At 40.5% G+C, this 26270-nt stretch overlaps 1 protein-coding gene across 2 annotated transcripts in view; it reads left to right on the plus strand.

Annotated features, from left to right (window-relative positions):
- Window positions 1–2: 2 nt before the first annotated feature.
- The window catches only part of cenpu (centromere protein U), a 27998-nt gene continuing 1730 nt past the window's right edge, over window positions 3–26270 (plus strand). The window contains exons 1-12 of one of the 2 annotated variants that reach the window (XM_062043668.1): window positions 3–226; window positions 773–827; window positions 1285–1363; window positions 1509–1632; window positions 1717–1827; window positions 8587–8665; window positions 8765–8845; window positions 8913–8991; window positions 14474–14576; window positions 14672–14750; window positions 19848–19895; window positions 24371–24432. In XM_062043668.1, coding sequence (XP_061899652.1) covers window positions 222–226; window positions 773–827; window positions 1285–1363; window positions 1509–1632; window positions 1717–1827; window positions 8587–8665; window positions 8765–8845; window positions 8913–8991; window positions 14474–14576; window positions 14672–14750; window positions 19848–19895; window positions 24371–24432 — 905 coding nt within the window. In that variant the 5' untranslated portion in view covers window positions 3–221. The remainder of the gene's footprint in view (window positions 227–772; window positions 828–1284; window positions 1364–1508; window positions 1633–1716; window positions 1828–8586; window positions 8666–8764; window positions 8846–8912; window positions 8992–14473; window positions 14577–14671; window positions 14751–19847; window positions 19896–24370; window positions 24433–26270) is intronic. The other variant, XM_062043669.1, reaches the window with a different exon arrangement.

Below are 26270 nucleotides of genomic sequence, written 5' to 3' on the forward strand. Positions count from 1 at the left end.
CATGCCTTTTACAGTAAATGACACGAATAGAACTATGAGAAATATGAACATAAAACTATGGGAAATATGAACAAATTCCTCCCCCGTGTGTCGGGAATGGTACAACCCAGAAGTAGAGTTTTTTTTCAACCCGGAACTAAAATGAATACGCGGGAAACTTGACCGGGGTTGCATTAGCTAGCTCGCAAGTACACAACTCAAACTAAACTTGGGACTCAAAAATGAGGTAACGTATAAATGAATTGTTAGTCAAGTTATTGCAGTATATACTAGCCAGTATTTCGCTAGTTATACTAGCTAAACGTGTCACACTTTTGTTTTGTTTGTGTATTACGCATTGGTGGTGACAACGTCCGGCTATTGCTGTGTCATATATCTGGACATCTAGCAGGGCACTTTGACACGGGACGTTCTGATAGAAAAACAGCTTATTATCATCTTTCAGTAAATTCAGTAAAATTTGCAAAACAGACTAGCTCATGTATTGTCATGCCTGTAAGTCAGTCTTCTAAAACAAATGTATCACATTTGTAATTCTACTTTATACAACATATAGTATTGTTTTCATTAATAATTTTATTTGCTAACATTTCGTAATCTTGTCAAGAGTATTATTTTCCTAATCGAATGTGGGTAATTATGCATTTATTAAATAAAGCCGCACAAATTATTTTTTGGATGAGTTGCTTCCTTTGCATTCTGTGGAGTAAACAGTATTGCATGCAACATGATCATAATAACAATACTGAAGTATGCTATGTTGTTTCCACAGTACCAGAAAGGGAAGAGGAGCCAAAGCAGCGCCGGTTCCACCAAATGACAACAAGGTTCATTCATCACTGATTATTTGCAAAATCATTAAAGTATTTTATCATTATGTCGCCATTCACCGTCCTTTTGTCACCATGTCTTGTACCAATGCAAGGAAATCAAAACACGAGGATTATTACATTATTTGAGTACCTTGAAGTTAGAAAGGCGCTATACAAGTATAACCCTTTTAATTTATTGTCCGTAGAAACATTTTAAATTCCAATTGTCCATCCATTTTCTACCGCTTGTCCCTTTTGGGGTCGCGGGGGTGCTGGAGCCTATCTCAGCTGCATTCGGGGAGAAGGCGGCATGCACCCTGGACAAGTCGCCACCTCATCGCAGGGCCAACACAGATAGACAACATTCACACTCCCATTCACACACTAGGGCCAATTTTTAGTGTTGCCAATCAACTGTCATTATTTGAAAAACATGTATCTTTTTCTTTTTCTTTGTTTTTTTACCCTCCAGAAAGGGTTGTCTCTTGATTCCCCCGACCTGTCTGCCATCGATACAGAACATTTTTTTGAAGGACTCCAGCAAAACAACAGTGAGTTGTTAAATGGCAGCTACAAATCCATTTTGTTCTTTACTAGTTGGAAAAAAAAGTCAAACTTTTTGGTAACAATAACTTTACTTGGTTACAATTGTAAACATTTTCAAAGTCTGTCTCAATTAATGCCTGTGTTGCCCAGGTAACCCTCTTCATAGCACTGCTATTGAAGAAGATTTGAAACCACCAAAAGAAGGCCATACGCAGAAAGGCAAAGCAAAGACAAAAGACTTGACACAGAAAGTGAAAGATGTTGTGAAAACCAGGTACTGAATACTTGAATATTGCAATATAAGTAAACCGCAACATGAAGAAATGCATTGACCTGATGTTGAATTTGTGTCTTCCAGACCCATTAAATCAAGAACGAACAAACAAACCACTCCAGGTTTTCCCGTTCTTAAACAGCTGATTGGGAAGAAGCCTGCCAAGAAGAGTGTCCAACTCACGTCTGCAGCCAGGTTAGTTCAATTGGTCATCTGGCTGTCTGAGGGTTGTCAAAAGTATCGATACTTAATACCAACTTGATACTGACACGCAAAAAACACATCAGTACCTGCTTCTTTTAGTACTGAATACTGTTCAACACTTTTTTTGTGGCGAACCCTGTCAATTCTCAGCATGTGAGCACTGAGTCTGTGCCTAAGAAGACGCCTGCAGTCTTAAAACCAAAATAAAAATAAAAAAGATTCAGTTTTTTCAAGTATTTACCTATTCGTGAAGCCTGTAACGAATGCAGTTTTGGCGCTTCCGGATCATATTTTAGGGTACCAAGGAAAGTTGGAAGGGCACCAAGGCAAAAATTATTTTCTTTTATTTATTTATATATATATATATATCATCTTGAATATAAGGAGGTTGAGCTACAAGTTTTAGAAGATCTGCTAAACAGATCCAGCTTTAGTAAAACACTAAACACCATGTAGCAGTATTAGTAAGTGCTAAACAGGAAATACAAACCACAAACATAATAAAACGATAGTTTACTGCACTATGTCTGCTTTTACTTTGGTGTAGACTGATAAGATTTTACGAAACACCATGTAGCAGTATTAGTATGTGCTAAACATGAAATACAAACCACAAACATATTAAAACGATAGTTTACTGCACTGTGTCTGCTTTTACTTTGGTGTAGACTGATAGGATGTCCATGCCTTCCTGTTCAGATGAGTAATTAATTTTAATCCATACAAAGGGTTAAAAAAGTTGCTGCCGACAGTCACACTGTCTTCAGTTGTGTGTGTGTTTGTCTTCACCTCCTTGTATAAGCTGAATGTCACAAATGAACAGCTCCTGCTCCGGCCCGGCTGCACCAAATGATAATATAAATACATTTAATAAAGTCAAATACAAATAAGGCAACAAGAGAAGTATCCTACACTTCTATTTTGTAAAGTAAATCTGAACAGCCGATATGGGCATCTACATCAACTATATGATTTGCCTGAGAACTGGACAGGACAAAAAAACAAAAAACAAAACAAATGAACTGCTTCTGGATCAAGGGTGTCAAACCTATTTTAGCTGAAAGGCAGCATGGAGGAAAATCTATTCCCACGTGGGCCGGACGGGTAGAATCATGGCATAATAACTTAAAAATACAACTACGACAATTTCAGATTATTTTCTTTATTTTACTTCGACCTAAAATAGAACAAGCACATTCTGAAAATGTACATATCACAAATAATCCTCCTGACAAAACACTTCAAGTTAGTTGAAAATTCTCAGTAAAAAATTAGTGCCGTTTCAAAAACGCTATGAAGAACACATTGAACTTCGACTTAATCTAAATGTATCTACAAAACAATTAAACTTTAAGTCACAGCCCATCTAGGATTGAACAACAAACAATAAAGATTAAATAAAAACTATTTTATGCGTCAACTACCTCAACTGTCATTTCTACATATTAATCGTGCTAACTCAACAAGCCATACAAAATGAGGTAGAAACCTTTCAAGAGGGTTGAGTTACTCCCTGCCTTCTAGGAATCATTGTGTATCGATAGAAAAATAAAAGCTGTGCAATGTGTAAACAATTTTACAAACCAAAAATAAAATCTTAAAAGACTGACAGTATTGCAGTAAATCACACTGTTCAATTCCTTTAAATTTGCAAAGAAGACAAAAATGTTCTCACAACTATATCAATGTGCAGTGTCTCATGCAGCATTTTCAGTGGGGTTACCAATTTTTATTTCACTCCTGTTTGTTTTACGTTGGGTCGAGGGGGAGGAGTCACAGCCCCGCTTTACTGTGCACCTGCTTGGTATATGCTCCCCCCGGTATAAACTATTTGCTTGCCTAAAATAATTGCTACAGTATTGCGACATCCAGCAACAAAACAGCAATTTCTTTCATTTAAAAATGCAGCTCAATTTTACACTTAGCAAACTCATCTCGCGGGCCGGATAAAACTTGTTTGTGGGCCTAAATCGGCTCACGGGCCGCATGTTTGTCATCCCTGTTCTAGATTCATGGCTAAATCCTCCTAATATCCAGATAAGCGTCATGATTTATAATCTAGAATAACTTTGACGAGCCAAACACAATGCAGTCGTAGCAGAAGCAGAACACCTGCTCAGTATGCGCCTGTGCTTCATAATCTTCTTCTTCTTTACAGTTTTACGGCAATTTGCATCTATATATGTTGCATTACTGCCATCTTCAGTTTAATATTATATTTACATTAAAGTCTCTTCTGTCGTCCAGTGCAGCATAAACTATAGTTAGCTTTCGGTTATCAATGCTAAAAGTAGAGATGTCCGATAATATCAGCCTGCCGATATTATCGGCCGATAAATGCGTTAAAATGTAATATCAGAAATTATCAGTATCGTTTTTTTCATTATCGGTAACGTTTTTATTTATTTATTTTTTTTAAGTTTTTTATTTTAATTTTATTTTTTTATTAAATCAACATAAAAAACACAAGATACACTTACAATTAGTGCACCAACCCAAAAAAACTCCCTCCCCCATTTACACTCATTCACACTCATTCACACAAAAGGGTTGTTTCTTTCTGTTATTAATATTCTGGTTCCTACATTATATATCAATATATATCAATACAGTCTGCAAGGGATACAGTCCGTATGCACACATGATTGTGCGTGCTGCTGGTCCACTAATAGTACTAACCTTTAACAGTTAATTTTACAAATTTTCATTAATTACTCGTTTCTATGTAACTGTTTTTATATTGTTTTACTTTCTCTTTTATTCAAGAAAATGTTTTTAATTAATTTATTTTATTTTATTAAGTTTTTTAAAAAGGACCTTATCTTCACCATACCTGGTTGTCCAAATTAGGCATAATAATGTGTTAATTCCACGACTATAATGTGTTAATTCCACGACTGCATATATCGGTTGATATCGGTATCGGTTGATATCATTGTCGGTAATTAAAGAGTTGGACAATATCGGAATATCGAAAATCGGCAAAAAGCCATTATCGGACATCCCTAGCTAAAATTAATTTGTCTGCGCTAGTGCTAATAATAACAATATTATTAATATTTGGTTAATATTCAGGTCACGAGAGGTAAATAGAGTATTTTTTGCGGGTTTTAGAATGGTTATTTAAAGTGTTTTTTGGGCAAAATAGAGAGCCCTTATAGACTCCATTGTTTGCGGACGTTTTATTTATTTATTTAATCGTAAATGGGTTATACTTTGTATAGCGCTTTTCTACCTTCAAGGTACTCAAAGCGCTTTGACACTATTTCCACATTCACCCATTCACACACACATTCACACACTGATGGCGGGAGCTGCCAACCACGACCCATCAGGAGCAAGGGTGAAATGTCTTGCTCAAGGATACAACAGACATGACTAGGATGGCAAAAGCCGGGTATCGAACCAGGAACCCTCAGGTTGCTGGCACGGCCTCTCTACTAACCGAGCTACGGCATCCCCATTTATGACTTAGAATGCATGAAAAAAGAAAAACATGTTCATGTCTAACATAAGGTTTGTGACTGATAAAGAGCACATACCTTTAAAATTTTTGCACATTTCCAATATGACTTATCTGATAATATGGTCAGAGTGCAGAAGTGTTACTATAGAGGTGGTAATCTGTGGGCACCTCACAATTTGCTATTCATTTGGAATAAGAAACAGTGCAGTTAATTCCCACATATAAGCAAGTGAAATCTGTGGTGAAATCCAGTTTTTTCCAACTACGCACCATAGCCAAGATCAAGTCTTTCCTCTCCCCCAGTGACTTACGGAGGGTCGTGTTGATGCTCATCTTTTCTAGACTGGACTATTGCAATGCCCTGTATGCTGGGGTCATCGACAAGATCATCCATAGCATGCAGCTAGTATAAAATGCAGCTGCCAGGCTGGTGACAGGCGCAAAAATGAGGGAACATATTTCTCCCATCCTTTCCTCCCTTCACTGGCTCCCAGTGAAGCGTAGAGTGAAATTTAAGATCGTCACGTATGTCTTCAAAGCGCTCAATGGTCTCGCCCCAGCTTACATTAAAGATCTCCTTGACCAAACCACCAGCTCCAAGCTTGGTCGTTGCCTTAGATCGGACAACCAGATGACCCTAAAGGTCCCACGGTCAAACCTGGTGACAAAGGGAGACCGTGCTTTCTCGGTGATGGCACCTAAGTTATGGAATAAGCTCCCCCTGAATATTAAGTCCGCCACCACTCTAGACTCTTTTAGAGCACAGCTTAAAACTCACCTTTTTACCGCAGATGACTTTTGATTTATGTGTTCATTGTGAGTCTTAAATGTTTAGTTTAGATTCCTTTGTGTGTCTCAGTCTATGTTTCTGTTTTTTTTGTTTCTCCACTCAGGCTGGTTGGGGGACGCATAATAAATGAAAATAACATAACATAACATTACATATTACATTCATGGAAATGTGTGCAAAACTGGACCATAAGTGCACGATAGTAAAGGGGCTGGTCAAATCTCTCGGTGCGGTAACTCTCTGCAGTCAGTCAAATTTTGAAACTGTCTGCATTACTTTATTTACAATGAATACATAAATTACTGCCGTTTATTAATCAATTCTATAATGTGCATGTCCGAATTGCAATGCATCTAAAAATCGATTACCGTATTTAAAAAATTATACAGACTTAACCCCATAATGACGATGTCAACAAGTTTTTAGGAGTTTTTTGCCCGTTTTTATTAAGAAAAAAACTAATAAATCACAATACATAAGTAATCACAGCTTTTTCCAGGAAGTGTAAAAGTGAGCTCAAGGGCATCCGGTTTCAACTGATAATTTTTTAAATGTTCATAAAGCTGAATTAAAGTCCACCTGCGATAAATTTAGTTGGTTTGACATGATTTGGAAAGGCACACACCTGTCTGTAATAAGGTCCCACACTTGACAGTGCATTGCAGAGCACAAACCAAGCATGAAGTCGATGGAATTGTCAGTAGACCTCCGAGACAGGATTGTCTCAAGGAAAAAATCTGGGGAAGGGTACAGAAAAGTATCTGCTGCTTTGAAAGTCCCAATGCCTCAATCATCCTTAAAGGCCTACTGAAATGAAATTTTCTTATTTAAACGGGGATAGCAGATCCATTCTATGTGTCATGCTTGATAATTTTTCGATATTGCCATATTTTTGCTGAAAGGATTTAGTAGAGAACATCGACGATAAAGTTCGCAACTTTTGGTGGCTGATAAAAAAGACGTGCCTGTACCGGAAGTAGCGTGACGTCACAGGTTGTGGAGCGCCTCACATCTGCACGTTGTTTATAATCATGGCCACCAGCAGCGAGAGCAATTCGGACCGAGAAAGCGACGATTACCCCATTAATTTGAGCGAGGATGAAAGATTTGTGGATGAGGAGAGTGAGAGTGAAGGATTAGAGGGCAGTGGAAGTGATTCAGATAGGGAAGATGTTGTGAGAGGCGGGTGGGACCTGATATTCAGCTGGGAATGACTAAAACAGTAAATAAACACAAGACATATATATACTCTATTGGCCACAACACAACCAGGCTTATATTTAATATGCCAAAAATTAATCCGCATAACAAACACCTCCCCCCTCCCGTCCATATAACCCACCAATACAACTCAAACACCCGCACAACACACTCAATCCCACAGCCCAAAGTACCGTTCACCTCCGTAAAGTTCATACAGCACATATATTTCCCCAAAGTTACGTACGTGACATGCACATATCGGCACGCACGTACGGGCAAGCGATCAAATGTTTGGAAGCCAAAGCTGCGTACTCACGGTAGCGCGTCTGCTATCCAACTCAAAGTCCTCCTGGTTGTGTTGCTGCAGCCGGCCGCTAATACACCGCTTCCCACCTACAGCTTTCTTCTTTGCTGTCTTCATTGTTCATTAAACAAATTGCAAAAGATTCACCAACACTGATGTCCAGAATACTGTGGAATTTTGCGATGAAAACAGACGACTAATAGCTGGCCACAATGGTGTCCCAATATGTCCGCTACAATCCGTGACGTCACACGCAAACGTCATCATACCGAGACGTTTTCAGCAGAATATTTCGCGGGAAATTTAAAATTGCACTTTACTAATCTAACCCGGCTGTATTGGCATGTGTTGCAATGTTAAGATTTCATCATTGATGTATAAACTATGAGACTGCGTGGTCGGTAGTAGTGGGTTTCAGTAGGCCTTTAAATGGAGGAAGTTTGGAACCACTAGGACTCTTCCTAGAGCTGGCCGTCCATCTAAACTGAGCGATCGGGGGAGAACTGACTTGAATCTGATTGAACCACTCTGTTCTGATCTGAAAATGGCTGCGTACTGACGCTTCCCATCCAAACTGATTGAGCTTGAGAGGCGCTACAGAGAGAAATGGGGGGAAACTGTCCAGAAATAGGTGTACCAAGCTTGTGACATCGTATTGAAAAAGACTTGAGGCTGTAATTGCTGCCAAATGTGCATCAACAAAGTATTGCACAAAGGCTGTGAATACTTACATACATGTGATTTCTTAGTTTTTTATTTTAATCAAATTTGCAAAAAAAAAAAAAGTTTTTGTTTTTATGGGGTATTGTGTGTAGATTTTTTGAGGGCAAAAATAATGTATTCCATTTTAGAATAAGGCTGTAACATAAAATGTGAATACTTTACGGATGCACTGAATACCTAATGCAACCTAACTAAAGGACATCTGTATGTAGTATGTATACTGAAATTGTTTACTTTTACTTTACTTCTTTGCATCATATTAAGGCATTTGAATGATCAGCAAATGAAGACCACACAGAAGAGAAAGACTGTGCCAGGCAGAGAAGGGTCCAGTCATCCACAGGTAATTAAAAACATGTATCTCCAGTATTTCAAGGTGTCTTTGCTGTCGGGTTAAACAAGGCGTGGACACTGATCTTGTGCCAAATGTATTTCCTGCTAGGAGGAGTCAGGTTACAGCACTAAAAAGAGACACCCTAACGTCCTGTCCTCTGATGAGGGAACAAACGAGGACACAATCTGGGTATGAACCTAATTAGTCTAAACTGTGTTGTTTTTAAATGTTCTAATCTAACGCTTCATTTATTTAGAACCCAAGTACAAAAAAAGCAAAACTGCACAGTGTGAAGAGAACCCAAAATACCTCCGCAGGTAAAAAATCATCCCCAGGTAAAAGAGCAATGATTACTAGCTACACTATACTCTTACAACCCTATTCTCTCGTTTGCACTTAGGTGTTTTTTTTACACGCTTGAAGTTACGCATGTTTGTCTTATTTGTATTCTCCCATCCAGCCCATGGCCAAAAGTGGTCAAGTCTGGAATGAGGCGGACTTTGTCTTTTTTATTTTTTTGGCTGCTCAAAAATCAAGAATCATGGATTTTTACTAACACTTGTGAATGTCATGAAATAGAAAACACTTACAGTTTTAAAGGGCTGTATCAATCAAGGTAGTGCTTACATGTAGGGCTGCAACAATTCTTCAGTTAATTAGAATAGAAAAAAAGCCTTGATTTGTATTTCATTGCTTCGATGATTTGTTTGATTAGTGAAATACGCAGACATTGTATGGCTCCAGTGCACAAGAAAGGAGTGCACCTATTGGTTATGCAGTTTGGGCTGCCAGTGATGTGTTTCTGTGTGTGTGTGTGTGTGTGTGTGTCTGGGGGTGGGGCCAATAGAGAGAGATGGCTCAGAAAAACAGAAACAAATTGGAAAGAGAGCAAGAGGCCTAGAGAAGATGAGAGGGAGGTTTTGCAAACATTTAAAAGTGAATAAGACCGACATCGTAGTACACCATGCACAGAGGGGGCTGCTCCTCCTGGTGTTCAACACTGATGAAACTAGATCTTAATTGAAGGAACTGGTCAGTAAAAGACAATGTTTTTTTTCCACCACCACTTGACACAAACTGCACTGCACGCTAGTAACTACGAGGGTCGGCGGGAATATTGAACAACAAATCAATGACTGAAGTGACAAACTTGCCATGTAAATAATACCACGGTTGTTGACAAGAACATACAGCCATGGAAGCACAGTCAATCTATTTATTAGGCAGAGGTAACACAAACCAGTGAAAGATTCAAAAGAGCTGCTGAAAAACTGACGCTGCTAGCCAGCTAAGCTAACTAAAACAGCTACAAACTCAGACTACTGAGTGGACACACTGACATCACTCGTCACTAGCCAACAGGCACAGCCTTTTAAAGGGCACATGCACATACTGAAACTTATCTTAACTGCATTATGCCAGATATTTGAAGTTTATTTCTTAAGAACCACATTAATTAATTGTCCTGGTAATTAATTACATTTATTAAAGAGTAATTCCTTAAGTAATTCAATTACATTTGATAAAGTAAGGAATAACTATAATTAATGAATTTTTAAAGTAATTTTCAGAACACAACATATCATACAGCATCATGAAGCAGTTGGCAGGTTGGTGTTCCTGGTTATCATATTTGTGTGTATGTTCTGACACTCAGCATCAAGGGTTGGAATTGGGGTTTAAATCACCAAAAATGATTCCCGGGCGCGGCCACCGCTGCTGCTCACTGCTCCCCTCACCTCCCAGGGGGTGATCAAGGGTGTTGGGTCAAATGCAGAGAATAATTTCGCCACACCTAGTGTGTGTGTGACATACTTGCCAACCCTCCCGTTTTTAGCGGGAGAATCCCGGTATTCAGCGCCTCTCCCGACAACCTCCCGGCAGAGATTTTCTCCCGACAAACTCCCGGTATTCAGCCGGAGCTGGAGGCCACGCCCCCTCCAGCTCAATGCGGACCTGAGACTGAGTGGGGGGACAGCCTGTTCTCACGTCCGCTTTCCCACAATATAAACAGCTTGCCTGCCCAAAGACATCATAACATCTAGGGCTTTTATAGAGTGCACAACTGCGCACACAACAAGGAGACGAAGCAGAAGAACGAGGAAATTACAGACATGGCAGCCGAAATGATATACTCATCATGAACGGAGAAGTTAAACAAGACAATACTGCCATCTAATGGCTAGCCACCGGAACACTGAAATTCAAGTATTTATTTTTTTTTCTATGTAAATAAAATAAATATATATATATATATAGTTAGAATTCACTGAAAGTCAAGTATTATATATATATATATATATATATATATATATGAAATACTCGAGTTGGTGAATTCTAGCTGTAAATAACCACGCCCCCGCCCCCAACCACCCCCCCACCCCCGACCAAGCCCACCCCCTACCCCCCACCTCCCGATATTGGAGGTCTCAAGGTTGGCAAGTATGGTGTGTGACAATCATGGGTACTTTAATGTAATAATAATGTTTATTATTAAAGGTAAATTATTTTCATGTTGCTGCTGCACCTTTAAACGTGTCTGCCTAAACCAGGGCATTTTGTTCTTTTGACAATTGAAAGAATTGAGTCTAGCAAAATGTTTTTTTTAAAGAAAATTAGAGATTATATTTGACTTTTCTTATATTATTTTCAAGTCTTTTTCTTTTTTCTTATCTCAAAACACCTCTTAATTTGGGATCCTATTATGCAAAACTTACATTTCTTACTTGTTGGTACCCGTTTTGTGTATTTGGTATGCCCATCTGTCCACAAAATTGAAAAACAAGGCATGGTGGAGATATTTAGTTAACTCAACGTATATTTACATGTATGGGTTCCGTGTTTCCCCCAGAAAATGTGTTAGTTAAGGTGGTGTCTCTCCAGGGGGAAGGGGGTGGCTGGTTGTAAGGAACAGCGTAACTCGACCTGTCGCCATCACGTCTCCATCTCATCGCTGCCACCACAGCCTGGGGGGGCAATAGACTACAAACTGTTCCCCCAGAAAATGTGTTAGTTAAGGTGGTGTCTCTCCAGGGGGAAGGGGGTGGCTGGTTGTAAGGAACAGCGTAACTCGACCTGTCGCCATCACGTCTCCATCTCATCGCTGCCACCACAGCCTGGGGGGGCAATAGACTACAAACTGTGGTGACGTAGGCCGGCTTCGTCGCGTGAGGAAGCCTACAATTTTTGGTTGTGTTTTCCGCTCCATATGCCGAATGCCGATATACTATATATATCTCGATATTTTATCCGTAAAGTAAAAACAATACACATAACAGTCCTAGTTACCTGAGATACTAAGTATGTCATTATTATGACTTAGTAAGTCAATATTTTGACTTACTAATTTACTAAATCAAAAATAATGACTTACTAAGTCGAAATAATGACTTAATAAGTCAAATTAATGACTTACTGTAAGTAAGCGTTTCCAATAAGTATTTGAAAAAAAGAGTTAAAAGTGGGGCCACATGCTGACATATACTCAACTCATCATGCTTAATTTATTACAGCATTTGGGAAGCCTGTAGTTGATTTTTGTTATGTAAATGTTATATTTTTATCAACATGTGATAGCAGGGACCCTGCCATTCAAAACTAGGCTGCTACATTACTAATGGTTAATGTAACTATAGCTGAAAAAAATAGTACAATCAAATCAAATCAACTTTATTTATAAAGCACATTTAAAATTTACCACAGGGGTAGCCAAAGTGCTGTACAATGGGCAGGTTAAAAGATAATATGAGAACTGAGCTAACACAACACAAACAGAGCACGATAAAAAATAAATAACAAAAATAAATACAACATAAAAACAGGTTCACAGCAGGTGTATTATGGGGCGCCATAGCAGAATAGATATCACTCAGTGTTAAAAGCCATGGAATAAAAGTATGTTTTTAAGAGAGATTTAAAAACAGGAAGAGAGGAGGCCTGTCTAACACTCAGAGGTAGGTCGTTCCAGAGCTTGGGAGCAGCAGCAGCGAAAGCTCTGTCACCTCTAAGCTTCAGCCTTGTGTCAGGGACCGTCAGTAGCAGCTGATCTTAGGGATCGGGTGGGGCAGTAAGGCTGAAGGAGGTCGGAGAGATATGTTGGAGCGAGGTTGTTTAGACATTTAAAAACAAATAGAAGGAGTTTAAAATTGATTCGGTAATGCACAGGGAGCCAGTGAAGGGACGCTAATATTGCAATAGGAGAGACTATTCATCCCTGAACACCATGGAGTTCATGTAGGCTTTATGATGCAGTTACATTATTATATCAACTATCAGAGACAGCTTCAGGAAACTCTTCATTTATCATAATGTAGTTTTTTGCTGCTTCAACACAGGTCAATCAACACAGAAAAAGGTAAAGTGAAATAACTTAGTTGTTAACTGTAGGTCAATAATGCTTGTCTTTCTCTCAGACAGACAGGGCTTTTCTGTTTGTAACACACACACACGGCAAAATGAGCTAACGTTACGCTAAAAGCTAATTAGCCTTCACCTCAAGGACGGCGAGCGAGCTGAGCTGCCGCTTATGTTCCTAGAACGTCAACGGGCTCATAGTGATGTTACTAGTAGTTGACTGGGAGGTGTTTATTATAATTTGGGGAGAGTCCGCTGCCTTATGCTCACCTGCTAAACACCTTTCTGCTAACCCCACCACAGGAGCACTGACTTCATGCGCTCTGAATACGCACTGCTGATTGGCTGTTACATGCGCTCTGAATACGCACTGCTGATTGGATGTTACATGCGCTCTGAATACGCACTGCTGATTGGCTGTTACATGCGCTCTGAATACGCACTGCTGATTGGCTGTTACATGCGCTCTGAATACGCACTGCTGATTGGATGTTACATGCGCTCTGAATACGCACTGCTGATTGGCTGTTACATGCGCTCTGAATATGGACTGCTGATTGGCTGTTACCGCTCTGCGTGTAACCAATCAGATGGTTCTGTGGGTGGGACAATGCTGGGTGCTGCAGAGACCTACTGACAGAGGCAGAACTAGCAGAACAGCTTGTTAAGACTTTAGTTTAGGCGGTGGCTCTTTGTTGTTAAGGCGGCCGCCTTAACAACAAAGCGCTGCGGGAAACCCTGCTGGTTAATTTATAGGCCAAACTATTTTGGGATATAAGTTTTGATCCGTATTGCCTAGCCCTACACTTGTGTTAGCGACAGTTTAGGGATGTTCTCTATGTTTAATTGACCATTACAGTAGACTTTATGATGGAATTGTGTTATGTATGAGGGCACATGTGTACCTTGTTTGTGTGTTAATAATGAAATTGTGATATTAAAGACATTTCATATCGCTACAATTTTTTTTCTGTGCTACAAAAAAAATTTGGTGCTACACATTTTTTTTCTCATTTAGTGGCACCGGTGCTACTAGTGAAAAAGCTAGGCGTACAGCACTGTAATATTAGGTGTTCAGAGGGAGAGACAACTTTGTGTGTGCGCGCAAGTTGGAGAGTTTAATATTACTGTCAAAAAAATAAATGGAATTAATTGTTAGAAACTGCATTATAGATGTAATTTCTATGAAATAGTCACATGGTTCGATCACTGTCCAGATGAAATCGTATTGAACGTCCGTTAGTTCCAGGATGTTCAAACATGGCATATATGCGGTCCCCCATCTGCTGTGGTCGCACTCAAACCGATGTGCAAGTGGTCCATGAGCAGGACTCAAACTTGCACGTTCACAGTCTAATCAAAAGTTGTTTGTTTCTTGTAAAGTCAAAGCAGAAAAAGCAACACGTAACAATATTAACTTTTTTGTTGTGTTCTCATTGAAATGCCTTTTTTCCTTGAATAAAGCCGACAAAGACTTGAAGGCCGAGAAGAAAAGTCTAAGAACTCGCGGAGAAACCGAGTTGGAGGCGATATTAAATGCCTTCCTGGATTACTGTGGCAATTACAAGTAATTATAACATTTTGTTGAGCACTTCGATGTCTCAACTTGTAACATTTGTGTGAAACGGCTTAACTGTGTGTGTATGTGTGTTCCTTTTGTAGGGATTGTGTAGCATCTACAGCAGTCAAGCACTCCATTGCTTGTTTCACCAACAATGTAAAGGCACAACTACTTGAAAAGGTCAGTCTACTTAATTACTATTATTTTTTGCCTGTAAGGTGACCTTGGGTGGTATGAAAGGCGTCAACAAAAAATAAGTATTATTATTAATATTATTACTGCCTGTCTGTTCGCCAATTAAAACGTTTTCAAAAAACGGTGAACTAAAAAGGAAGCGTTCCTCTTGTCCCACACTTAAAATCTGGTTATTTTTCTTTGTTGTCCTCCTAGGACATACCTGGGCATTGTACGGCCCGCGGGCCGCATCCGGCCCTTTGCGCATCCCTGTCCGGCCCGCGTGAGGCCAATCATAAATTTCAAAAAGTATCTATGTCGAGTGTGCAATACAACGGTGCTGCTTTTGTTTTGAAAAGCGTTATTTGTATTACCTCCGTGTGGACGTATGCGCGTGTGCGATTGTGAGTGAATTGAACGGCGCAATCACAAATTACAAAATAAAGTTTAAAAAACATCTATGTCGTGCGCGCAATACAACTGTGCTGCTTTTATTTTGAAATGTGTTATTTATGCCGTATGTCCGGGAGGTATGTGGTATGGTATGTGGGCTTGTATTAAGCCTCAGGGAGTTGAACGCCCCTGCCTTACATAGTTCCGGGTCACCCTTGGGCAAGGTGTAGCACCCGAATGCCCCCCCATCAGGGTTATGATACCCCACCACGAAAAACACAAAGAGAAGATTCGTTACCCGGCCCGGAGGAAGCCCGGGGCCCTCCTCTGGAGCTAGTGAAGTGTGAAGTGAATTACATTTATATAGCGCTTTTTCTCAAGTGACTCAAAGCGCTTTACATAGTGAAACCCAATATCTAAGTTACATTCAAACCAGTGTGGGTGGCACTGGGAGCAGGTGGGTAAAGTGTCTTGCCCAAGGACACAACGGCAGTGACTAGGATGGCGGAAGCGGGGATCGAACCTGCAACCCTCAAGTTGCTGGCACAGCCGCTCTACCAACCGAGCTATACCGCCCAGAGGCAGGGCTCGCCAGCGAGCGCCTGGTGGCCGGGCTAGCCATGGAGCCCGGCCGGGCACAGCCCGAAGAAGCTACGTGGACACACCATCTTCTCCGCCACGTGGGCCCACCACCCGCGGTCGGAATCAGTGGGGTCGGGTGCGCTGCCAAGTGGATGGCAGTGAAAGTGGAGGCTCCAGACGGACCAATTCGGGGCAGCAGAGGCTGACTTTCGGGACGTGGAACGTCTCTACGCTGGTGGGGAAGGAGCCTGAGCTGGTGCGAGAGGTGGAGCGCTACCGGTTGGATCTGGTGGGGCTTACCTCTACGCATAGCAAGGGCTCTGAAACCACACTCCTGGACAAGGGATGGACCTTGTTCACTTCTGGAGTTGCTCAGGGTGTGAGGGCACAGGCGGGTGTGGGGATACTCACGAGTCCCCGGCTGAGTGCCTGTACGTTGGAGTTCACCCCGGTGGACAAGAGGGTCACCTCCCTTCGCCTTAGGGTTGGAGGGGGGAAAACTCTGACTGTTGTTTGTGCGTACGCACCAAACAAGAGTTCAGAGTATTCGGCCTTCTTGGATACCTTGCATGGGGTCCTGTATGGGGCGTCGGCAGGGGATTCCATAGTCTTGCTGGGGGACTTCAACGCGCACGTGGGCTATGACAGTGATACTTGGACTGGCGTGATTGGGAGGAACGGTCTCCCTGATCTGAACCTGAGTGGTGAATTGTTATTGGACTTCTGTGCTAGTCACGGACTTGCGATAACAAACACCATGTTCAAGCATAAGGATGCTCATAGGTGTACCTGGTACCAGAGCACCCTAGGCCAAAGATCAATGATCGATTTTGTAATCGTATCAGCTGATCTGAGGCCGTATGTTTTGGACACTCGGGTGAAGAGAGGGGCTGAACTGTCAACTGATCACCATCTGGTGGTGAGTTGGGTCAGATGGCGGGGGAAACCTCTGGACAGAGCTGGCAAACCCAAGCGTGTAGTGCGGGTGAACTCGGAACGTTTGGAGGAGTCCTCTGTCCGGAAGGACTTCAACTCCCACCTCCGGCGGGACTTCTCTGCCATCCCTGTGGAGGTTGGGGACATTGAACAGGAATGGGCAATGTTCAAAGCCTCTATTGCTAAAGCTGCAGCTGCGAGCTGTGGCCAGAAGGTCTTAGGTGCCTCAAGGGGCGGTAACCCTCGAACACCCTGGTGGACAGTGGTGGTCAGGGAAGCCGTCCGACTGAAGAAGGAGTCCTACCGGGGTATGTTATCCCGGGGGACTCCGGAGGCAGTTGCAAGGTACCGACAGGCCCGAAGGGCAGCGGCCGTGGTTGTGGACGAGGCTAAGCAGAGGGTGTGGGAGCAGTTCGGGGAATCCATGGAGAAGGACTATCGGGCGGCACCAAAGCTGTTCTGGAAGACCATACGGCACCTCAGGAGGGGGAAGCAGGGAACCATCCAAGCTGTGTATGGCAAGGATGGGACTTTGCTGACTTCAAGTGAGGAAGTCGTAGGGCGTTGGAAAGAGCACTTTGAGGAACTCCTGAACCCAATTACATCAGACACACCCTCCCTGATAGGAGCAGGGCCTGAGGATGATGGGGGCTCGGCGTCGATCTCTGTTTTTTCTATCATTCACAATCATTATGAAAGACATAATGCACTTTTTTATTGGAGTTTTTGCTATCGTTCACAATCATTATGAGAGACATGACAATGGATGCGTCTTTTCGTGCCGTCCTCGCCAGTTTCGGGTCCTAAATGGCTGTCAAAGTGTACCAACTTGTCGGAGTACCTACTCACACTTATTCTGTCGAGGTGTGATGCATGATTTATGATCTAGAATAAACTTACAGGAAACAAGGAAGCAGCAGACCACTCAGTGATGTAAATATAGAGATACGGGATTGATCACGGCGCTGCTATAAGTAGTTTGTCTGCGTTAGCGCTTATAATAACAATATTACTAATACTTGGTTGATATTCAAGCCACAAACTGTAAATGGAGTATTGTTGTTTTTTTATTGTATTTTAGCGAAATAGTGGAGCTACCATTGGCTCCGCTGTAAGCTGACGTTCATTTAATATTTAGAATGTGTGGAGTTCTGCATTCTCCATGTGACTGCGTGCGTTCCCTCCGGGTACTCCGGCTTCCTCCTACCTCCAAAGACATGCACCTGGGGATAGGTTGATTGGCAACATTAAATTGGCCCTAGTGTGTGAATGTGAGTGTGAATGTTTTCTGTCTATCTGTGTTGGCCCTCCGATGAGGTGGCGACTTGTCCAGGGTGTACCTCGCCTTCTGCCGAGTGCAGCTGGTTTTGGCTCCAGCAACCCCCGTGAGCCGAGAGGGACAAGCGGTAGAAAATGGATGGATGGATTAAAAAAATCCATCCGTCATCATGTCTTTCATTATGATTGTGAACGATAGGCAAAGTTACAAAAAAGTGCAATTCCCCTTTAAGGAGGAAAACTATCGGTGTGAGGAGATTTGATGGTAGCTAGCCAATCAGGAAAGAGTGAGTAGTCACTCGATGAAGAATAGTCATATCCTCTCTCATTTCCCATGTCTGCTTACTTGTAGGGATGCATTGAATTACATATTTTTCACCAAGTGACGTGTTCCTATCTGGACGTGACTCATTGTTGATTTGTCACAGTGTGGATGATTTTTTTTTTCAACCCAGCAAAAACAAACACACACCAATGTTCCTTTTTGGACAGGGCCTAAGCAGTGTGAACCATGACACAGTGAGCACTATGATGTTTTTCACTTTTGTTTCATTTTTTTTCTTTTTTTTTCCTGCCAGCGAGCAAACAGATAAACAGAGGGCTCTATATTCAATTATACTTCAGTTAGACAAATATGTTTTCTCTCGTTGACGTTTTAAGTCTAAATGGACCCTTGCCCTCACTTCAGAATGTAAAGTACTAGCAGTGCAGCCCGTCGGCTACTAGCTAAAACAAGCAAAAACAAATAAGTGTTCAGAAAGCAATACACAACAGTCAAGAATAGAATAGATGTAATATATAAAAAATAAAGAATACAAATGGAATGTTTATCCCAGCTGAGGAGTCCCTTTACATCAATGGATGTTACAGGAAGAGCTGTACACACACTTGTATACAGCTTTTAAACATTTTACAACATGGCCTCGCCTATTTGCCTCCGTAAATGATCTTCACCAGGCCCTCCTCGGCTGGTGGGTCTATCATTTAAACCATTATTATTAAATATAACTTCATGTATGCTATTATTTGTGTTGTTCTTATTATGGCTGCTGTGCCACCAGTGTGCTTATGAGTGAGTCTGTGTGAGTTTTAAAGCAGTGTTTCTTATTCATTGTTAGCCTGCGAGCGAACCCTAGAGGGCTGCCAAAAAAGTATCTGTTTCTCAGCTGTGGGCCGCAGCGCTACTTAGTTTAATGCACTTTTCCACCACTTGTGACAGTAATGACAATCTCAAACAAACAGAAGAAGTTTGGAGCTATAGTCATAGAAGTTTCTTAAGCGCAAAAAAGTATGACTAAAGTGGTGAAGCTGTATTTTTCCTTTCACTTTTAATTTTATTGACAGTTTATTTAAGAAACATATGAATTATTATTTATTTTGTTGTAGCACAACATAATTGTATGTACATTTATTTTTAATGTGTCTTCTTTTCAGTATGTTTATTTTTATTTTTGTATTAAGCCTAACCTAAGCCTTGATCATCTGTGTGATTAACACATGTTTTCATATCACTTGACAAAGTTGATCCTGTTTACCTGTAAGTAAGTTAAATATAGTTATTGAATACGATTAAATTCAACAGTAAGATTATTAGTTCAATGTTAGTATTTAAATGGGCCCCGGTCCCCACTGCAGAGGAAAAGTTGGGCCCCGAGGTTAAAAAGGTTAAAAAACCCTGTTTTCAAGGACAGCCGTGGCTCAGGAGGTAGAGCAGGCCATCCAGAAACCAGCGTTGGGAGTTCAAACACTGCTTCCATTCCAGTTACTGCTGTTGTGTCATTGGGCAAGAGATTTTTCATACAAGTCTAAACAGTTCATTAATCAAAAAATAAATAGTCTTTAAAGTGCTCATTCCCAGCAATACTTTTTCAAAACCTTTTAGTTTCTGATGTTGCACTATTTTTTTTGTTTTAGATTTCTTCATGTAAAGAGCTACAGGTTCTGAAACGGGACAATGCTAAGGTAACTATGAGAAACCATTACGCTATTTATGTTGTACATTGCCTTCTACTTTTTTGTGTTTATTTTTGGTTCATGGATACAACCATTTACCCACAGAATGGAAGTCATGCATTGTGACTGTCTTGCAGACATCTCTTTACTATGGTCACTTTATGTTAGTGCTGCACAAATAATTGAATTTTAATCACGATCACAATTTTGGCTGCCACTATTAAAAGCCTACTGAAACCCACTACTACCGACCACGCAGTCTGATAGTTTATATATCAATGATGAAATCTTAACATTGCAACACATGCCAATACGGCTGGGTTAACTTATAAAGTGCAATTTTATATTTCCCGCTAAACTTCCGGTTGAAAACGTCTTTGGATGATGACGTATGCGCGTGACGTAGCCAGTGAAACAGAAGTATCGGTACCCCATTGAAAACAATACAAAATAGCTCTGTTTTCATCTCATAATTCCACAGTATTCTGGACATCTGCGTTGGTGAATCTTTTGCAATTTGTTTAATGAACAATGGAGACTGCAAAGAAGAAAGTTGTAGGTGGGATCGGTGTATTAGCGGCTGGCTGTAGCAACACAACCAGGAGGACTTACTTGGATAGCAGACGTGTTAGCCAACGCTAGCCTCCAACCGCACGGATGATCGGGTGAAGTCCTTCGTCACGCCATCGATCGCTGGAACGCAGGTGAGCACGGGTGTTGAAGAGCAGATGAGGGCTGGCTGGCGTAGGTGGAACGCTAATGTTTTTATCATAGCTCTGTGAGGTCCGGTTGCTAACTTAGCTTCAATGGCGTCGTTAGCAACAGCATTGTTAAGCTTTGCCAGGCTGAGAATTATTAACCGTGTAGTTACATGTCCATGGTTTAATAGTATTGTTGATCTTCTGTCTATCCTTCCAGTCAGAGATTTATTTATTTTGTTTCTATCTGCATTTGAGCCCGATGCTATCACGTTAGCTCAGTAGCTAAAGAGCTTCGTCGATGTATTGTCGTGGAGATAAAAGTCACTGTGAATGTCCATTTCGCGTTCTCGACTCTCATTTTCAAGAGGATATAGTATCCGAGGTGGTTTAAAATACAAATCCGTGATCCACAATAGAAAAAGGAGAGAGTGTGGAATCCAATGAGCCAGCTTGTACCTAAGTTACGGTCGGAGCGAAAAAAGATATGTCTTGCACTGCATTCTAGTCCGTCACTCTAGCGTTCCACATCCACGAAGCTTTCATCCTCGCTCAAATTAATGGGGTAATCGTCGCTTTCTCGGTCCGAATCGCTCTAGCTGTATTGAAAACAATAGGAAAATATGAGGAGGCGAACAACTGACTACGTCACGCTACTTCCGGTAGGGGCAAGGCTTTTTTTTATCAGAGACCAAAAGTTGCAAACTTTATCGTCGTTGTTCTATACTAAATACTTTCAGCAAAAATATGGCAATATCGCAAAATGATCAAGTATGACACATAGAATGGATCTGCTATCCCCGTTTAAATAAAAAAAATTCATTTCAGTAGGCCTTTAAATGAGGGTGATCATCTGCGATATTAACATATAAAAAGCAGGCTCCGCTTCATATTAAATCAAGCACTTTTACAACTGCAGTAACAGAGAACAGCCCTGTGAAGTGTGTGCCACACCACAGGCCTTTGTGTATGAGCACAAAATTCCATTACCACGCCAAATTTAAACATGAACATTATTATTATTATTAACATTCACAAACTTTTCCTCAGGTTGCTGCAGAAAATCGCTTCATTTCATTTGCTTCACTTCCGTAGAGTCTCTGTGTGCGTTTAAGACTGCGCTGCTGTTATTTGATGGCGACAGGTGTACACAAAATTGGAGACGGACGCATTTGTCCCACCCAGAGTGTATACAGCGGAGGAGAAAAACATTTGATTTTGATTTTATTTTGAAAATGTGACAAAGCGTCGTGTTCCTGGTCTCTCCTTCACTCACCTGTTCTGGCTCTGTGTAGCGAACGTTGCAACTACTTGATAATAACGTCTTGTTTGTTCACTGGGATGGTCACTTGTGCATTATTTCATTGCTAACTCTGTCAGTGTTCTAAATAACATCAACAATAGTTACATGTTTTGTCATTTCATTGAATTGAACGCAGGCTGTGAAGTGACAGCACGCTGTCTGCACTAAGCCGCATGGTGTTGTTGGAGAAGAAGAAAGCTTTTTTTATTTGCCCGAATCTTCATTGGCTAAAATTGGCTTTGTGTTTCCAATTGACATTAAGAAGTAAATACCAAGTTTGTTTTTACATTATGTGTAGGGAGTTTTTTTAAATGTCAGAAAGTTATTACTTTAAAAAACAGTTCAGGTGACATGGCATTTTGTGAATGTTTTGCGGTGTATAGTTAATTACTAGATGATGACGGTTTGCACTCTGCTTGTTTCCTTGGAATCGTACTAACAGCTACCTTGGTATCGTACTAACAGCTAACAATTAACAGGAATAAAAACTAACTATTGTGCTGAATAGATTCTGGAAACATATTTCAATTGGGTGCCAACATTTCTTGACTGTGTTGCGGCGAAACCTGCTCCATATTTGAATTCATGCACTCCTTGCATCAATGTAATTGTGCACCATTGACCCTTTCACATGAGTCCAGTCGTTACACTAAATAACTATATTGTTCTATACATGTTTCACACTACAAACAATCAAATGTATAATTAGGTCAAGCGGGGGTGTCCAACTAATGACACGTGGGCCACCCATGAAACGTTGCTAGTATTTAAATGGCGCTGAAAAAAACATCAACAATTGCAAAATAGAGCTAAAGGTATCATGTAAGGTGGAAAAGCTTACACGTTGATACTAATAATGAACAAAAACACAAGTAGTTGTCTTTAAATATATGGATAATGTTTATTTAGCCATTTTATTAAACTATCCATCGATCCATTTTCTACCGCTTAAAGGCCTACTGAAATGATTTTTTTTTATTTAAACGGGAATAGCAGATCCATTCTATGTGTCATACTTGATCATTTCGCGATATTGCCATATTTTTGCTGAAAGGATTTAGTAGAGAAAATCGACGATAAAGTTCGCAACTTTTGCTCGCTGATAAAAAAAGCTTTGCCTGTACCGTAAGTAGCGTGACGTCACAGGAAGTAGTATTCCTCACAATTCCCCGTTGTTTACAATGGAGCGAGAGAGATTCGGAGTGACAAAGCGACGATTACCCCATTAATTTGAGCGAGGATGAAAGATTTGTGGATGAGGAACGTTAGAGTGAATGACTAGAGAGGCAGTGAAGGACGTATCTTTTTTCGCTCTGACCGTAACTTAGGTACAAGCTGGCTCATTGGATTCCACACTCTCTCCTTTTTCTATTGTGGATCACGGATTTGTATTTTAAACCACCTCGGATACTATATCCTCTTGAAAATGAGAGTCGAGAATGCGAAATGGACATTCACAGTGACTTTTATCTCCACGACAATACATCGGTGAAACACTTAGCTACGGAGCTAACGTGATAGCATCATTCTCAAATGCAGATAGAAACAAAATACATAAATCCCTGACTGGAAGGATAGACAGAAGATCAACAATACTATTAAACCATGGACATGTAACAACACGGTTAATAATTCTCAGCCTGGCAAAGCTTAACAATGCTTTTGCTAACGACGCTGAAGCTAACTTAGCAACCGGACCTCACAGAGCTATGATAAAAACATTAGCGCTCCACCTACGCCAGCCAGCCCTCATCTGCTCATCAACACCCGTGCTCACCTGCGTTCCAGCGATTGACGGCGCGACGAAGGACTTCACCCGATCATCCGTGCGGTTGGCGGCTAGCATCGGCTAGGCGTCTGCTATCCAAGTAAGTAGTCCTTGTTGTGTTGCTACAGCCAGCCGCTAATACACCGATCCCACCTACAACGTTCTTCTTTGTAGCCTCCATTGTTCATTAAACAAATTGCAAAAGATTCACCAACACAGATGTCCAGAATACTGTGGAATTATGAGATGAAAACAGAGCTGTTTTGTATTGGATTCAACGGGCTCCGAATACTTCCGTTGCCGTCGTGACATCACACGCATACGTCATATCCAAAGGAGTTTTTCAACCGGAAGTTTAGCGGGAAATATAAAATTGCACTTTATAAGTTAACCCGGCCGTATTGGCATGTGTTGCAATGTTAAGATTTCATCATTGATATATAAACTATCAGACTGTGTGGTCGGTAGTAGTGGGTTTCAGTAGGCCTTTAAACTATTTCATTACAAATTACATGATGGACACACCCCCATCCCAACAATGTTTACCTAACATAATGAACAATTGTGATTAATAATCGCGATTTCAATATTGCTAAAAATAATCGTGATTATTGTCTTTACCATAATCGTGCAGCCCTATTTTATATTGAGTAAGTGTTCAGTTTTGTCATTTTTGTTTACTATAATATGTTGTATTTACCCCTTTACCTGTCAGGTGGGCTCAATCATCCATAAAAAGAAGCAGAAACTTTTAGATGCCAAGAATGAGCTAATAAGGTAATGCACATGAACATATTAACCTTCTTTCCCCAAAAGCAGACATTAATCCATCATTGTATGTAAATTGAATAATTCAATAGAAGTACTAATGTTCAATCCATTTTTGAGATGGTCTGTTTAGTTTTTTACTGAATAAGACTCAGAATGTACATGAAAATACATAATGTGGGATTTACAATATTAACTATGAACAACAAAACACTGCATATTTAAAATATATGAACATTGTTTCTCTACTGCAGACCACCTCCTTGATTGACATATTTTATAATCGAGCAAGAGAAACAAAGATGCAACAAACACAGCGAAACATAAACACAAAGGGTAAAAAACCTTCCACTGATTCGATATAATATCATTGTTTTGCAGAACGTTGTTGTAGAAATCTGCCTCTGTCTGACACTCGCATTTGCTATATCTCAGGCTTGTTTCTGCTCCGCCCACTCTGCCTGTGCCTTGTCTGCATGAAGCAGGGCTTCCTATGGTTATCGCAGTAACCCATATGTCACTCAAAAGTGCAGATTCTATCCATTGGAATCATTTCTGTAGTTTGGAAATATCCAGCGGGCTGCATTGATATGTTTATTATGTTGTATTATGCCAAGGTAGCCCAGTTAACTCCCTTTTTTATGCTGTTTTGCAAGACCCATGTCACTTGACTTCAAACTTGACACCTCATTGGCTGGTTCTGAGACAGGATCGATTGCTTCAGTCTTAATTTACCGGAAGGGAGTATTGCTTTTTGAAGCAGCGAACTTATTGACACTGATTTTTTCAGCATTGAATTTTTAAAACACTGAATTTTGCTAACAATTTTTTAAAATGAAATTGTCAGCATAACTTGGTGTAAAAAAAATTCACTTCACAAAATTAAAACGCAAAAAATTCAGTTACATAAATTCAGTGTCAAATTTTTTGGAATGTGTTTATAGATAGCGTGTGTATCCTGAGTAAGCTGAACATTTTGGCCTTTGACCTGAAATAAATTGGTTAAGAAATTTGGCGGGAGAAGCCTTGCAAAAAACGGGAAGGATAAACATTTTATTAAAAAGTGGTTCAGAACAACATACATCCCCACTATGAATATGGTGATGTCTATTTGTGTCATTTAAAGCCTTTTCAGCTACTGTATTGACAACTTTGATTTTTGAACTTAGATTCACTGTATTAGGGCATGCATGCAGGTAGTGACCGGTTGCACCAATTAGTCACACAGTGTGTAAAATAAGGAATTGAGTTAGAGTGCATCTGGAAAGTATTCACAGTGCTTCACTTTTTCCACATTTTGTTATGTTACAGTCTTACTCCAAAATTGAGTACATTAATATTTGTCCTCAAAATTCTACAGACAATACTCCATAATGGCAATGTGACAATGTTTTATTTTTATTTTTATTTTTCAAATGTTCTAAAACTGAAAAACACAAAAATCGCATGTACATAAGTATTCACAGCCTTTACTCTAGACTTTGTCGATGAAAACCAACGCTTCCCATCCAACCTGATGGAGCTTGAGAGGTGCTGCAAAGAGGAATGGGCGAAACTGCCCAGAGATAGGTGTGCCAAGCTTGTGGCATCGTATTCAAAAAGACTTGAGCCTATAATTGAGCAAAGGTTGTAAATTAGCAAAACTTAAAAATATACTTATATTTGAAGAAAATTGAAGACAAAAAAATTATTTATTCCATTTTAGAGTAAGGCTGTAACAACACAATGTGGGAAAACTGAAGTGTTTTAAATATTTTTTGGATGCACTGATACAAACTGAAAGCAATGCTAACATGGTGGAGATAATAAATTTTATCTGTCATCAGAAAGAAAGCCGTTTCGAAGAA

The sequence above is a fragment of the Entelurus aequoreus genome, linkage group LG04 (genome assembly GCF_033978785.1).
Source record: "Entelurus aequoreus isolate RoL-2023_Sb linkage group LG04, RoL_Eaeq_v1.1, whole genome shotgun sequence".
Taxonomy (NCBI): domain Eukaryota; kingdom Metazoa; phylum Chordata; class Actinopteri; order Syngnathiformes; family Syngnathidae; genus Entelurus; species Entelurus aequoreus.